The 13,498-nt window shown below is 40.6% G+C and overlaps 1 protein-coding gene and 1 long non-coding RNA gene across 4 annotated transcripts; one reads left to right on the top strand and one right to left on the bottom strand.

Moving 5' to 3' along the window:
* Positions 1-1,188, top strand: LOC113206589 (uncharacterized). Its single transcript, XR_008011490.1, has 2 exons — positions 1-118; positions 216-1,188. It is a non-coding gene; the product is annotated as an uncharacterized LOC113206589 (long non-coding RNA).
* On the bottom strand, positions 1,169-11,371 carry LOC113206585 (tuberin). Of its 3 annotated transcripts, none has more exons than XM_026422728.2 (34): positions 11,307-11,371; positions 10,650-10,762; positions 10,433-10,569; positions 10,157-10,347; positions 9,876-10,073; positions 9,618-9,792; positions 9,344-9,544; positions 9,097-9,238; positions 8,846-9,006; positions 8,559-8,731; positions 8,311-8,479; positions 8,011-8,226; positions 7,605-7,866; positions 7,389-7,519; positions 7,110-7,284; positions 6,826-6,987; positions 6,542-6,738; positions 6,338-6,466; positions 6,046-6,206; positions 5,815-5,969; positions 5,614-5,732; positions 5,323-5,545; positions 5,138-5,224; positions 4,911-5,056; positions 4,628-4,823; positions 4,403-4,553; positions 3,686-4,286; positions 3,404-3,603; positions 3,192-3,324; positions 2,988-3,083; positions 2,796-2,909; positions 2,570-2,710; positions 2,289-2,459; positions 1,169-2,177 (listed from the first exon to the last, which is right to left on the bottom strand). In XM_026422728.2, the coding sequence occupies exons 2-34, from the start codon at positions 10,726-10,728 to the stop codon at positions 1,953-1,955; spliced, it is 5,817 nt and encodes a 1,938-aa protein (XP_026278513.1). In that variant the 5' UTR covers positions 10,729-10,762; positions 11,307-11,371; the 3' UTR covers positions 1,169-1,952. The 3 variants fall into 3 exon arrangements, with proteins under 3 accessions (XP_026278513.1, XP_026278515.1, XP_026278514.1); XM_026422730.2 differs by having other exon boundaries at positions 5,614-5,729; positions 11,307-11,370; XM_026422729.2 differs by having other exon boundaries at positions 11,182-11,324.
* Positions 11,372-13,498: the final 2,127 nt, after the last annotated feature.

The following is a 13,498-nucleotide window of genomic DNA, read 5'->3' as shown; positions in this document are numbered from 1 at the left end:
CCAGACCCCGGCCGCAATACGACGCGTCGCCGCCCCCACGGTCCAGGGGGCCCACCCCCAGTAGGGAGGCTGCGGCCCCCGCCGCCCCCGCCCAGCCGCCGGCGCAGCCCAGCAGCAGGTCAGTCCCCAGGCTCCAGCTGGTTGGGTAGGGGGCCTGATTTGGCTTTTCACTTGAACACGGCCCTAATGCCACGCGGTCACTTTTCTCTCGCCAGGATCACGAAGAAAGGCGCAGCTGGCCCCGCCCCGAGCCCTGTTCACGCCGCCGCGGCCGCCCCGGCCGCCTCCGCCCCGGCCCACCTGAAGACTCAGCAGCAGGCGAAGAAGAGGACCGGCACGAGGGTGCAGTACCAGCAGCAGAAGGCAGCGGCCCAGACTCGGCGGCGGCAGCAGCAACAGCGCTCCGCCAAACAGCAGCAGCAGTCGCAGCCGCAGTATCACTTGCAGCGATGAAGACGTCGTTGGGAGGCGCGGGAAGTTCGCACGAGAGAGAAAGAGAGAGACTGAATGAGGGCCCACCTTGGCGCCGGCCCCGCTCATCGTGGGGGCACCTTCACGCCCTTTTCTCTTTGACAGTCAAAAACTGAAGATGACCAAAAAGTATTTTATTCGAATGTGGGTGTAAGTGTGAGTCTGCCAGACTGATCACAACTATTTCCAGCAGTTGTTGAATTTTTCAATATAACATAACAGGTTAGCGTTTGGTTATCCTCAAGTGGAGCGCCTGGCGTGCAGACCGTCCCGTTGGACGCGCAAGCCCCGCGGGGTTGCCTATGCTCGCTCCGCAGGCGCCTGGCGCGTTGTAAAGCTCGGGAAGCACGGGCAACCCGAGGCCCTACGCATGCGGCTGCTAGAGAGGATTTCTCTTAAGAAGAGAATACACCTAAGCTCTCGAGTGAGAGAGCTCAAGCTGCGCACTTGCTGTCTAAATCTCCAAATCAGAAAACACGAAATTCCTCGGAAACCGTGAGTCGTAGCTCCAAAGTAACGAAATTTTGGGGTGCCCTAGAAAGTCTCGCGGGGAACCCAAAATAGGACCCCTCATCCCTTCACAACAGTCAGATTTGGATTGAAACTACATGATTTGCCAGGAAACTTACCATCAATTGCATGTGAAAATGTTGTTTAAGTGAATTCCAATGTCTATCAAGTTCAAATTTGGCCTTAATAAAATATCATTTTTGTTTATTTTTAAAGAATATGTTATGGCATAACAAAATCACATAGAAAATACATTAAAATGCACCAATTATTCAGTAGAGCTGTTGATAAGTCCATTACCCGTGTAAAACAATTGATTGAGAAAAGAAGGACTGATAGGGAATTTGAAATCACAGGAGAAACTACAACACAAATGGTATAAACAGTAGCCATAATAGGGGGCTAGACAACATTTTACAACTATCCTGTGACCGAAACAATCAAAATGATTAGACATATACATAATTCAAGGTCAAGAAAGATGATGTCACCCACAAAGATCTAACATGATAACATTGCCTTGGCTTGCAGCAGGCTATTCAGCCAAATGAACTCAGAATAGCCCACTTTACGCAACGAACTTTTGATACAAAGTTGGCACAACTAAATAGGAGATTACATTGACTTCTTAAAATCAAACAAAATTTGGAAAATTTCATAAAAATTGTTAGTGAAGTGTGCAAGTAAATAGGTAACATGCTTTAAATGCACATTACTATTAGTCTTCAATACACAAAATAATTTAACCCTACTGATAGGATATATACTTTTGACTAGAGGGGGAAACAACAAAAATAGCACATAAAATATCATTTGGAACTGATTGAGACACATTTGTCTTTACAGATTATATCAATGACAGACCTATTAAACTTTAAAAAAAAAAAATCATTTTCTTTTTAAAAAAAGTTTTTTTTTCACAGACTTGTGATGCAAAACATGTATAATAATGCATTGTTATTGGGTAAATATTAAGTATATTCAGTGAAATCATCTGGTAGATTACGATTAATGCGACTGTTTACATCTATCGGAGGTTTGTGACCACTGCTTGTGCTTACAGGGCCGCTATTATCTTCAGATTTAGATTCTTGTATGATTTTGGCACGCATTCTTTTAATGGTTCTTAGTCGCTCAAGCCAATTTGATGCATATATATTTCCCCTTTCCTTGCCACTCCAGCTTTTGGACGCCAGCTGTTGGAATAAATGTTCATTAGTTGGTCACAAGTTTTAGAACTCCAATAGCATAGCTATTTATTTTCCCATAATTTATGGGAGCCACATTTGAATAGCCACTACACTTACATTTGCATGGAGAGCAAGTTGCCTTGCAAGAATTCCTAAATTCAAATCCGAGACAACTCTAGGTTCACTTGTCAACCCCAAATCTTTCAGCATATCACGAGTGCGCAAGGTAACTTGGTTAGAGCCATGGTCTAAAGGTTGAATTTCCACACAGGCATAACTAAACTGACCCTGAAAAATATTGAATGTAAAGATATGTATAAATATATTGCTCTAGCTTCCAAAATACCTGACTGGAAAAAAGACTGGAAAAAGAGGAAATAAGAAAGCAACAAACTCACCTTGATGGTTTGAATATGAAAATCTTCACCACTTTCATTAAAGACAATAGTGACATAGTTATTACCTATGTGTCTTTTTTTGTCAGTACATGAGGGATCACTATCTCTAGTTGGCATTAATGTTGCAACATGGAAGGTTACCTATAGGCAAAAGTAATGTGGTAAGTTCACATACATCCACATACGTGGATAAAAAAGAATTGAGCAATCAATTTAGATAACATACCTGAGTGACATCATCTTGCCAAAAGTATGCAAACTTTCCATCTTTATTTTTCTCCAGTCCACCCAAGAACAGATGTGGATCTGGATCCTCTAGACTAATTAAGGATCCCAATCTCTGTGAATGGAATTAAGAACCAGAAAGTTAAGACAGCAAAACTGATTGAGAATGCAGGCAGAGTTGAACTTACTGTACCTGTAAAAATTCTGTGTATCTGAGAGATCCTGTTGTATTGCGTAAAATCTCCTGTTCATTGTTGGCTTGGCCCAAACCAACATACAACACACCCACCTGTTTGAGAAAATTTAGAGGAAAAACATTATTGGGCATACTAAGTGAAAATAATCAATGGCAAAAGGCACTAATTTACTCTTCAGTGCTTCTTGTCTGAAACCTTACTTTGTGAGTTTCATAAGGCGGCATGCGGTCAAAATTTTTGATAGCAAGTTTAAGCCCATCACTATTAGCCAAAAGTGGTTTTTCAGTGCTACTTCCAAAATAAGAAGAGTGATACAGTTGAAGAAATATCAAACTAGAACAGATATAAAAATTGTCATTAACAATCCACATGACTCATAATACAAAGGTAGATATTTAAAACTGTGTCATACTTTGGGTTTACACTGGACCGCTGCTGTGTCTCTTTGCTTCTAGGGGATGAAGAGATAGATTTATTCCGTTTTGCATCTAAGTCTAATCTAGGCTTTCGAACTGGGCTCATAACTGATATAGTGTGTCCTCTGTCTCTTTTGAAAGCAAGAGGTGGGAGTGCGGCTGGATCCTGTCGAAGGCTTCCATCATCACGGTTTATCTGAGAGAAAGAAAAGGGAATTTTCAACAATTAACAAATAAATTTCAGTCGAAGAGCACCCATGTGAAAGTTTAAAACATACCCTCTCAGCACTTGCAGACAAGTTGTGAGCATGAGATGTTGTTGGCGATGCAGGAGCTGATGTTTGCTGGACCCGTCTATCAAGTTGCAGGTGTAGTTGTTCTGTGTTTGCTTTGCTATCAAGGCTTGAAGTGCTTCCTCCAACACTACTGCTTGCACTCCCACTTGAAAGCCTGCCACTGGCTAGCACACGATCCTTTCCCATGACATTAGGGCTTGCTGTGCCACTGACTTTCGCTTTTTGTTCCAGTTCATTCATGTGCCGAGTTTGTGTTGGAGAAAGTGGTGGCTTAGTAGTTAGTGTTGAGGGGAGAAGTAGAGGAGATGTTGGGTAGACATTAGTTGTGCTGGATGCTTGGAGTGGGTAACCCACCTTCAAGGAAGATGTCACTAAAGGAGAAGTAGTAGAGGTACTTCCTATACTTAAATTACTAGAAGCAGCAGAAGTCACTGTGGTGGCTTGGCTCTCAGCAACATTTGATGAAATAATTGCTGAAGTATTCTGGCGCAACGCTTTCTGCAGTGTTTCAGATCCAGGTGATGATGATGGAGGAGTGGTACCAAGGCCAGCAATTTCTTCTGGGATGGCCTCACAATTAGCCCTGTAGTACCATAATTTTAGAATTTTAGAATAGTAAATAAACATTTAACCTTTAATGACATGAGTTTATTGGCTCATGCCCTAGTTTGCTCTGAACTATAGGAAGTTAACACTCACCTCAAATCCTTTGAATAAGAGGGTTTGGTCATCTTGTCCATCTTTTCTCTATCTGCTGCTGCAGAGGACAAAAATGGATTCCTCCACCCAGCACTCATTTCAGGGCTTGAATTGGATCTCCGAACAGGATTTCGAGCTCTTCCGCTACCATCTACAACATGTTAAAAATTTGTTTGTTTGATGATGACTGTTAGAAAGTTGACAAAATGAAACAGGTAAACTCACCATCTAGCTCAGCATCTGGGTCACATTCTTCTTCCTCCTCCTCGTCTAGGCTATCGCGCGAGCTTTGTCTAGAGGGACTTCTGCGTATAGGAGATGCTGGTATATTAACAGGCTCTGATTGAGCACTCGGAGGAGCTGGCTGCAAAGAAACCAAAGAACTGACAGCATTCTCCTCTGAAATGGGCAAAGTAGCATCCTAGAACAAAACAAAACAGAAACAATACACCACACTGCATGGTGACACACTTTTAAACAATATGTTTAAATGGGCAAAGGTACTAACATCTATACTGTTTCTTTCACTTAAGCTTAGAACAGTGGGAACAGACTGTTCCTTTTTCATCAATGATGGAAGGAATAATGTTGGAACATCAGATAAATCCAATACAGAATTTTGATTTTGTATCCTCATGACCCATGACATGTCGCCTGAAACATAGATATGATTAGAAATCTAGCAAATAGTCAACAATATGCAAAAGAAGACGAGGTAACCAAAGCTTAACAAACCAGTGGGTCTGCGGACATAAATCTCTGCCCAACCATTGCACCAACAACAACACAGTGATTTGTCTTGCAGATCATTACGGTCCACACCTGTAAGGAGAAAGAAATTTATTTCAAAGTATTTATTATCAGTAAATGGAAACAATGTGAGCTATAAAGCCTAAAAAAAACCATGGTATTTTTTGTACCTTGAATTAATTGATCTAGTTTACTCGACTCTGAATCCATCATCTCTAGGGAACCTGATAGTCTCCTGTGTTCTTCTGTTGGCGAGCTGACACTTGGCGCCAAGCTGTTAGTACCTTGAGGAACTTGAACAAGCAGCGGTAGGTTGCGGGATGAACCGCCAGATGTGGAAGATGCCGCTGCACTTCCACTTGACTTGTCATCCCGACTAACAGTTGCAGAAACCTGCAGAAATAAAACCACAAATAGTACTTGATGTAGATATTTAACATTCAACTGTTGCTGATACTTACATCAACACTATTACTCCGTTGAAGAGTTGCTTTGTTTTGTTGCTCAGTTCTTGATATTCGTTCTTGGGGTAGATTGCTCCCAGAAAGGTCGCAAGTGGAGCTTTCTGTGGTAGCGTCTGCTGAAGCAGTAATTTACAGAATAAAGTGGGTAAAGAATGTCACTGAATTAAGATTAAACATTTTTTAACAAGTTTGTCTTACCCTGCTCTAATCGACAAGACAACAAGCACTTGTCACAGAGTCCATCACGTTTGACCTTTTGGGTACATCCACTGGTAGTGACAGTAATCAACCTGTTCCCAAGTAGCCACGTCATGGACTGGCCACCACTAAGCAAGCTACGAACTGCTGGCAATCTGTCGGAGTTAAAATATTTGCTGTGAGAAAACAGAAAACCAAATACAAAATTCAGATCACCTGCACTACCAGTACCTTTTGGGCATAGCAGCACATGTAGAGAAAGTATATCGGGCCATTAAGTCAATACAAGTCTCTGTCAGCTCCATGTGGAAAAGAGTCAATGCCTCATCCGGAGGTTTGAGATCAACAATTCGAGCATCTAGTCTTGACCCTATCGTGCGCCTTCGGCTGCCCTGTAAATGAAGGTTCCCAAATACTTGGTTTAGACACAAAAATTCAAACTTAAAAAATAAATACTCAACATAGTTATGAGAATAGGTCCTCATAAGTTCTTAAGATTCCTGTTAAAAAGAAAAATTCTAACCTGTTCAGTTAAAGAAGAGCTGCGTTTCCTGCTTGATGAGTCTTCATTCAAGAGATCTACTTTCAAAGGGTCTTGCCTTAAAACTTGTCCATCCTCTAATGACATTTGTGAAACGTTTGCTTTCAACCCCTGAGGAAAAAAATAGATAAATAAATTTTTTCCCAGAGAAAGAATTTATAGTATTAAACAAAATATTTACTTTACCTTGGTAATAAACTGAACAAAGTCTTTCCGAAATGGCAAACGGCATTTGAGAAACCATACAGCTATAACATGGTGAGCTAGAGAAACTATGAAATGATTGTACTTAAAAGGATTGCTGTATGGCAAGGAGATAGCAAGCACTGACATGTACTGGTCTCCAACAAAACTTGCAAACACCTTGGGCAGTCTAGTCAAGGCTGAAAACAATTAAGAAGAGGAAAAGAAATTAAGCAATCTAAACACGTTGAACACTGAAAAACAAGTGCGGGAAAAAAGAGACTCACTTGATAAAAATGAAAGGATAGGCAATGCAATATTGACTGTGTCTGATATTTTAGAGAGATTTAATAAAACTTCTGGTAGCAATTTGTACATAGCATCTTTCATCTCCAATGTACATGTTGTCAGTGCTGAGATCACTTTTGCAGCACATTTGGACTGCAGGCCTGAGAGTTCAGAAAAATGATTAAAAACACTTAAGACAAAAACAATAACTGTGAACTAACTGCCAGGTCAAAGGGTCAACAAAAGTAGTATAGAAAATGAGCTTGAACAACAAGGCACATACCTAGCTCAAGGGAGCAGATTAATCTTCTCTGATGAGGAGGATCAAGGTTGTTATGATAAGATGCTAAAGATGCTAACACAGGAAAGAGGTAGCTGTGGAAATCAGATCGAGAGAATCTGCTTTCCTTAGGTGAAGGCGTATTACGCAGTGTATCTGGTAAACTTCTGTCATTTAGCTGAATAACACAAGACAAAATTTAAGGGAGTAAATTATTAAGTACAAAGTTAAAATTACATAAGAAAAATGAGTAGAATTAGTAAAGGAAGAATTTAAACTCACCATAAAACTCACTATGCTGCATAGTGATGCAGCCATTTGATCAATATCATTAGCATGTCGTGATAAAATAAGAGCTTTATTTTTCATCACCTCTGGGACCTGAGATAAGATTAATTCAAGGACCTTCCAATCTATGAAAGAAAAAGAATGGAAATTTAAGGAAAACTTTAAATTTGCAAAATTTATAAATGAATGGGTAAAAAAAGAAAAAAATACCTCTTTCATGCCTCAACCCAGAAATAACTGCCTTGCAAGCATGAGTCAGAGAGAGTGCAGTAAAGACACAAGGTACATGTGCAGATGGAGCAGGGCTCACAGGTGGAGGAGATGATGCACCTCCTGTTCTCTCCCCATGCTTATGATCCACCCCAAGATAAGGACTGAAAACTAAGGGTTTACCAAGCTCAGCTTTCATGCCTCCTGGATAACCAAGCTGGTAAGAATAATTTGCTCTGATGCATAAAAAGCATTCAAATATCTGAAAGAAACACAAGAAAATTTTAAAGCAGAAGTTGACTCCCAATTTAATATGAAAGAGTACTAACTAGTTTAAGTAGTACATAAAAAGAAATTAATAGTTATCAAGTGTAAAATGAAAATGTTCAATTAGGTGATGACATACCGGCTGACGGATTGAGCGGTGATTATCTAGTACAGACTGATTTCGATAATGCATTTCTAGGTGATTCACTAATATTTTATAAGCACGAATTGCATGGGCTGATGGCAGCTGATACATTTTTGCCACAAAAATGTGCACAACTCCCTTTGCAACAGTGCAAGTATCAATCAATTCGGAATCAACAATATTTGGCACTTCAAAAGGCCTGTTTAAGAGCTTTAAGAAAAATAAAAATAAAAACAATATTGTTTAGTTCTTAATTTCAAGATATTTTAAATGAACGTGTGGGAGTATGCCTACTTTTTCAAGTATATCCAATAGTTCAAGACATCTCTTAGAGTCACAACTCAAACACAGTTCAATTAGGAGACCAGCAGCAGCATTTCTCACAGCAACATCCTGATCTTGGTCAATATGGTCTAGGAAAGGTACCACTGCTTGTTCTATCAACTCATCTTCATATGCAGCTCTAGGAAAAATAATTACAAAGAAAACAGTAAGTAAAAAAGTCTTTATATCAGTTAGCTTGTTGCACCTGACTAAAATACCTGTTTGTTTGTATAACTTTTTCTAGAACTCCTAATACTTTTACTCTAATTTTTGTTCTTGTTTCTAGACGGAAAAATTTCTCTAAGAGAGCATGCAGTTTTGCAAGCCACTGGTGACGTGTTGGCTCCACAGAACTGGCAAGATACGTCACAAGGCGCATCACAGATGCTTCCTAAAAAATAATAGACTCATGTGTAAGTATTAAGATTAAGTATTTGATCTATTAGGAAATTGACCATTACCCAAAAGTTTCTCATGAAATAAATAGTCTAGAGGATTAACTTACCGGCCTATGAGGTGAGCACCTTTCAATAAGTTCGAAGACTCTTCTTGCAGATCCTTGAAATTGACCAAGTTCATACAACTTTTCTATGTGGCAAAGAGTTTCATGCAAGTGCTTTCCTACTAGAGCTGTAGACTGTTGAGCTGTTGGATGAGGTGAAACTTCTATAATAGCAAGAAAAGAAAAAAAGAGTAATAATGATTCTTTAAAAAAAACAATAGATATAAGGTAAATCATATTCGAAATATGTCTACCTATATGTTTCACAACTGCCTCCAGTATAGACAGAAGCAAATCCCAAGCAGGATCTTGGAGTTCAACCCCATATTTATTTACTAATCGCTGACAACTCAGCATTACTTCATAGACTACAACAGCCTGACCAGCTGAGGCTGCCTAAATTAACAGATAGTTTTTAAACAGGAGTAGAAACTAAGTAAGAATATAAGACAAGATAATAAAGGGGCATCACTGTCCCAAATTGATGCAAAAGATAAATACCTGGAGAAGCGAAGGTAGCACGGAAGTCTCAGTGCATACCAATGATGGGACTCGCTTACTCCCCCAAAGTCCCATGTTTATGTAAAATACAGCTCCACGCATAAGGCCAGTGTCTTGTTGGTAATCTTTCTTTTGGAGAATACGGCACATTGTATAGAGAGCTGCATGACCCATGTGTGTTCCAAGAAGATTCCGCATTATCTGGAAGGCAAAGTTTGTATCACTTCCAAAGAGTACCACAAGAAAGTACCATTACTTCAAAGAGTACTCATACCTTCCAGCTTTCTTGGCAATATGCTTCAATGTTGACTGTTCGACAAAGAGCACTGACAAAGTCTTGCAATGACTCTGAGGGAAGATTGGAATATCGTACCACTGTATCAAGCACTTGAAGGCATCCCATTACAACATTTTTATCTTTTACCCAACAACACAAGTAGCACACATTCCTGCAATTTTTAATAGAATGAAAGGTTACAAAAAATCACTGAGACCTTATGCGATACAATGTGTTCAAGAGTACTCCACATACTGGACTAATTGCATGATGACATCATCATCCATGTAAGCTGCATTGTATTTAACCACATTCACAAGAAGTGTTAAGAATTCTTCTGTTTTGCTAGCAGTAACTACAGCTGGCATCCATGATAGTAAGAAATGACCCATTTTCTCTTCCAGATGTTCAATCACTTTTCCATTATCCGTAAGTGCATTCAGCAAATCAAACCTATAGAGAAGATATCAATGTATAATCTGTTGAAAGATGCTGTCTTTAAAATTCAAAAGCGGTCAAGGAAACAACATTCTGACCTGAGAGCAACGTCTTCCTGGATGTCATTATCCTTAATGATATCAAAAATGTGAACGCGCATTTTGTGAAGTCGGTCATATTGACCAGCAATGAGGCATCGGTAGAAAGAATATGCCTGATTGCGATAGTCTTTTGGAATTTCAGGGCAAAAAAGGTCTTCAATTAGTAACCTTAACTTTTCCATGTCACCCTAAAAAGAAAATTGTTCATGACTGAATAAGATTGTCAAAATTAGAGGAAAGAGAACTAAGGTCATAACCATTCAATATACATACATAGTCAACGCTATTTTCTTTGACATCTTCGCAGAGATCCCTTAAAACCCTATTTCTCTGATTAATTGGATTCTCCTTGCGAAGCTGAGCTTCAATTTCAGGGGCCAGAACAAAATCTTGGCGGCCCCTTAGTGTTGCTGTGAAGGAATAATTGAAAGTCATAAACACATCTGTATTGAAAATAATGTGACAATAAGGAAAGGACTTTCACACTTACCTATCCCGCCTTTATTGTGAATCCCAAAAAATTGCTTAAGGCGCCGCAGCGGTTTACTGTCTTTATCTTTAGCAGACATTTTTGTAGTATTTTCAACTTTCTACTTGTAACAACTGCAGAGCAAAATAGACAAACATTGGAGTTTCCACTCTGAAGTAAATGGTTCTTATTTAGGAGGGTGACAATGCATCAAAAAATGACATTGAAGTAAGTTTTTCATTGGAGCATATTAATGAAAAGGTTGAATAAGGTAAACAGACTATGTGATAAACAACATCTTGGCAAAGGCACTTTAGTCAAAAACACTGCTAGTTAGAACTTATTAAATGAGAATTTCATACATAAAACAATTAATACCAGAATGAGTAAGAAAATATGCTAAGCATGCGCTAGTTGAAAATATTAATAATAATTACAAAAGATCAGGGGAAAAGCCCTATGTTTAATTCCTGTTTACTTTTCTAAATTTTGGACATCAGCGGTCTTTGAGAGGTTAAGCGTTACGTGATGGAATTCTTCCATCAGTACACACCGAAAAATTAATTGTCATTGGACTGCCTATGATAATCTGGACTTTGGTAGTACGGATAATAGAAAAAAGCAAATTAACTAGTTGAATCAATTGCATTACGGAAAAGAGGGAATGAATGCCGCTACCTTCATATCCACTGCCTCTTTGTTATCCTAACAGCTGACTGCACGTCTGCCACTAGTCACTAACGCGCTCTATCGGAACTTCTTTCAACTATTGGAAGGGGGGGGACTGGGGGAGGGGGGGCGTCTATTTTCGCGGTTCGGATTCAAAATTTGAGGAGATGAAGGTCGTCATCTCTAAACTTCGTTCTCAGGTAGTTCTCTTCCTTCTCATACCTTAATTAGAAAATTAAACATTTGTTAGGTAAAACGAAGTAGCGTAAAATTGTTTCTCCGCCCCAAAACACGACAAACGGAAACCACCTGGCCGCTGTAAAGTTCAAATTGATCCTTTCGTACTAGAATTTCAAAATAATTACTTTTTGTAGCACCTGATCTCTACGTTGAAATCATGTTAACAGTTGAAAGTTTAAATAATAACACCGAGATGCTTTTGGATATCTTCTGACTCTTCCTGGGCGTCTGAAATCACATCACACCACAATCACGCATGCTTAAAATTAAGTTCCGTAAACTGGGGTAACTTTGGCCCACCGGGGTAACTTTAGGGCCTAAAGTTGTGTTTAAAATGCTTAAGTGGTACTGCAGAGTTCACTGTAGCTTGCAGTGAATTCACCGTAAGCTACAGTGAACTCTTCAGCACCGTTTTAGCATTTTAAACACAACTTTAGGCCCTGGACAAAGTTACCCCGGTGGGCCAAAGTTAATCTAATAATCGATTCATGTTCTTTTTCAAAATTGCGTCTGTAAAGGCAAAACAAACGGCACCACCCACAATTCATTCAATCATTCGGCATTCATTCATTCATTCATTCATTCATTCATTCATTCATTCATTCATTCATTCAGTCGTTCATTCGCTCAGCCGCCAATTCATCCATTCTTTCGTTTATTATTCATTTCTTCAGTTAAGAGGTCGCCTTGGTCAATCAGCCTGACTCGGAACACTTGTAAAATGTCCAATTTGTGGGACTCGAACAGGGCATTTCGCCAAGTTTGAACCGGATCTAAAGAAAAATAGTATTACTGCCTGGACTGTTTCCATCCTGACGCTCATAGGCTGACGCGGACGATGTTCTCGGACCTGTCACTAGAGCAGCAATCGCAGCGATCTTGAATATGGCAGGTCCACGAACTTCACCCGCGTCACCCATTGAGCGTCAGGGAGGAAACAGTTCAGGAAGCATCACTGTTCTTCATTGGATCCAGGTTTAAACTGGGTAGAATACCCTATTGCTGCGCTCTAATACCCGGGCCGCAGCTCGCGCAGCTCCTGCTCGCCCCCATCATGGTCCGCACGCTCGCCCTCGCCGCCACACTCGGCGCCCCGCCCCCGCCCGGCCCATCCCCTACTAGCGGAGTCCTGTTGGTCGGGTCCTGTCCTCAGTCGGTTGCAGAGCGCCCCGCGAGAGGGTCGGATCGGACTGGTTGGGTCGAGTCGGGTCGCTGCTCTCCCTCTCTCACTCCTCCCTCCCTGTCTCTCGCGCTCGCTCTCGCGCTCGCTCTCGCGCCCGCACCCACACTCGCCCTCCCGCTCTCCGGGAAAGGCACCCCGTCGAGGAGTCCATCCGCCAACGCCGGCCGCCGTCGACAAAGCAGAGGTGAGCGACAGTCCATACACGACGACCAAAACCGTTTAGGTTTGGAAAACTCCAACCGTTTTTATTTTCACCGCAAAAACTATCAGATACGGCACTTTTCGCTATGATAAATTAGCGTTCGCCAATGTATTCGTCTCGAGGGGGCAATAACTCCGGGAATCATGTGTACACCTGTCTGGGAATCATCAGGATAAAAATTGATCAAAATCAATAGAAATCGCTTAGAATAAGCGGGAAACTAGAGAAATAAGTACAAATCAGTCGAAATAAGCGTTTTATACCACTAAAACCCCCCTAAAAACTTATGTAATAATTATAAGCGGACGGGAATCACCGGGAATCAAGAATTTCGGGAATCATGTGTACACTTCAAAAGGGAGTTATTGCCCCCTCGATTCGTCTTTTATTTTTGAAAGTCGGTTGTAATGAAAGTGATACACCGATAGTAGGAGTTAGGAGTCTGAAGAAGTCTTCCACATGTTGTATGGTCAGTTATAAAATCTTTGGAAAGTTATGAACTACGATAAAAAGAAAGTAGATCCCTTTGCACTGAAAAAAAAAAGAATCATTGTTCCAACGACCGTCGTGTTCTTG

Source organism: Frankliniella occidentalis, unplaced genomic scaffold (genome assembly GCF_000697945.3).
Source record: "Frankliniella occidentalis isolate FOCC.00 unplaced genomic scaffold, Focc_3.1 Scaffold124, whole genome shotgun sequence".
Classification (NCBI taxonomy): domain Eukaryota; kingdom Metazoa; phylum Arthropoda; class Insecta; order Thysanoptera; family Thripidae; genus Frankliniella; species Frankliniella occidentalis.
Note: the sequence above shows the minus strand (reverse complement) of the source record. Positions and strands in the feature narration are given on the sequence as shown.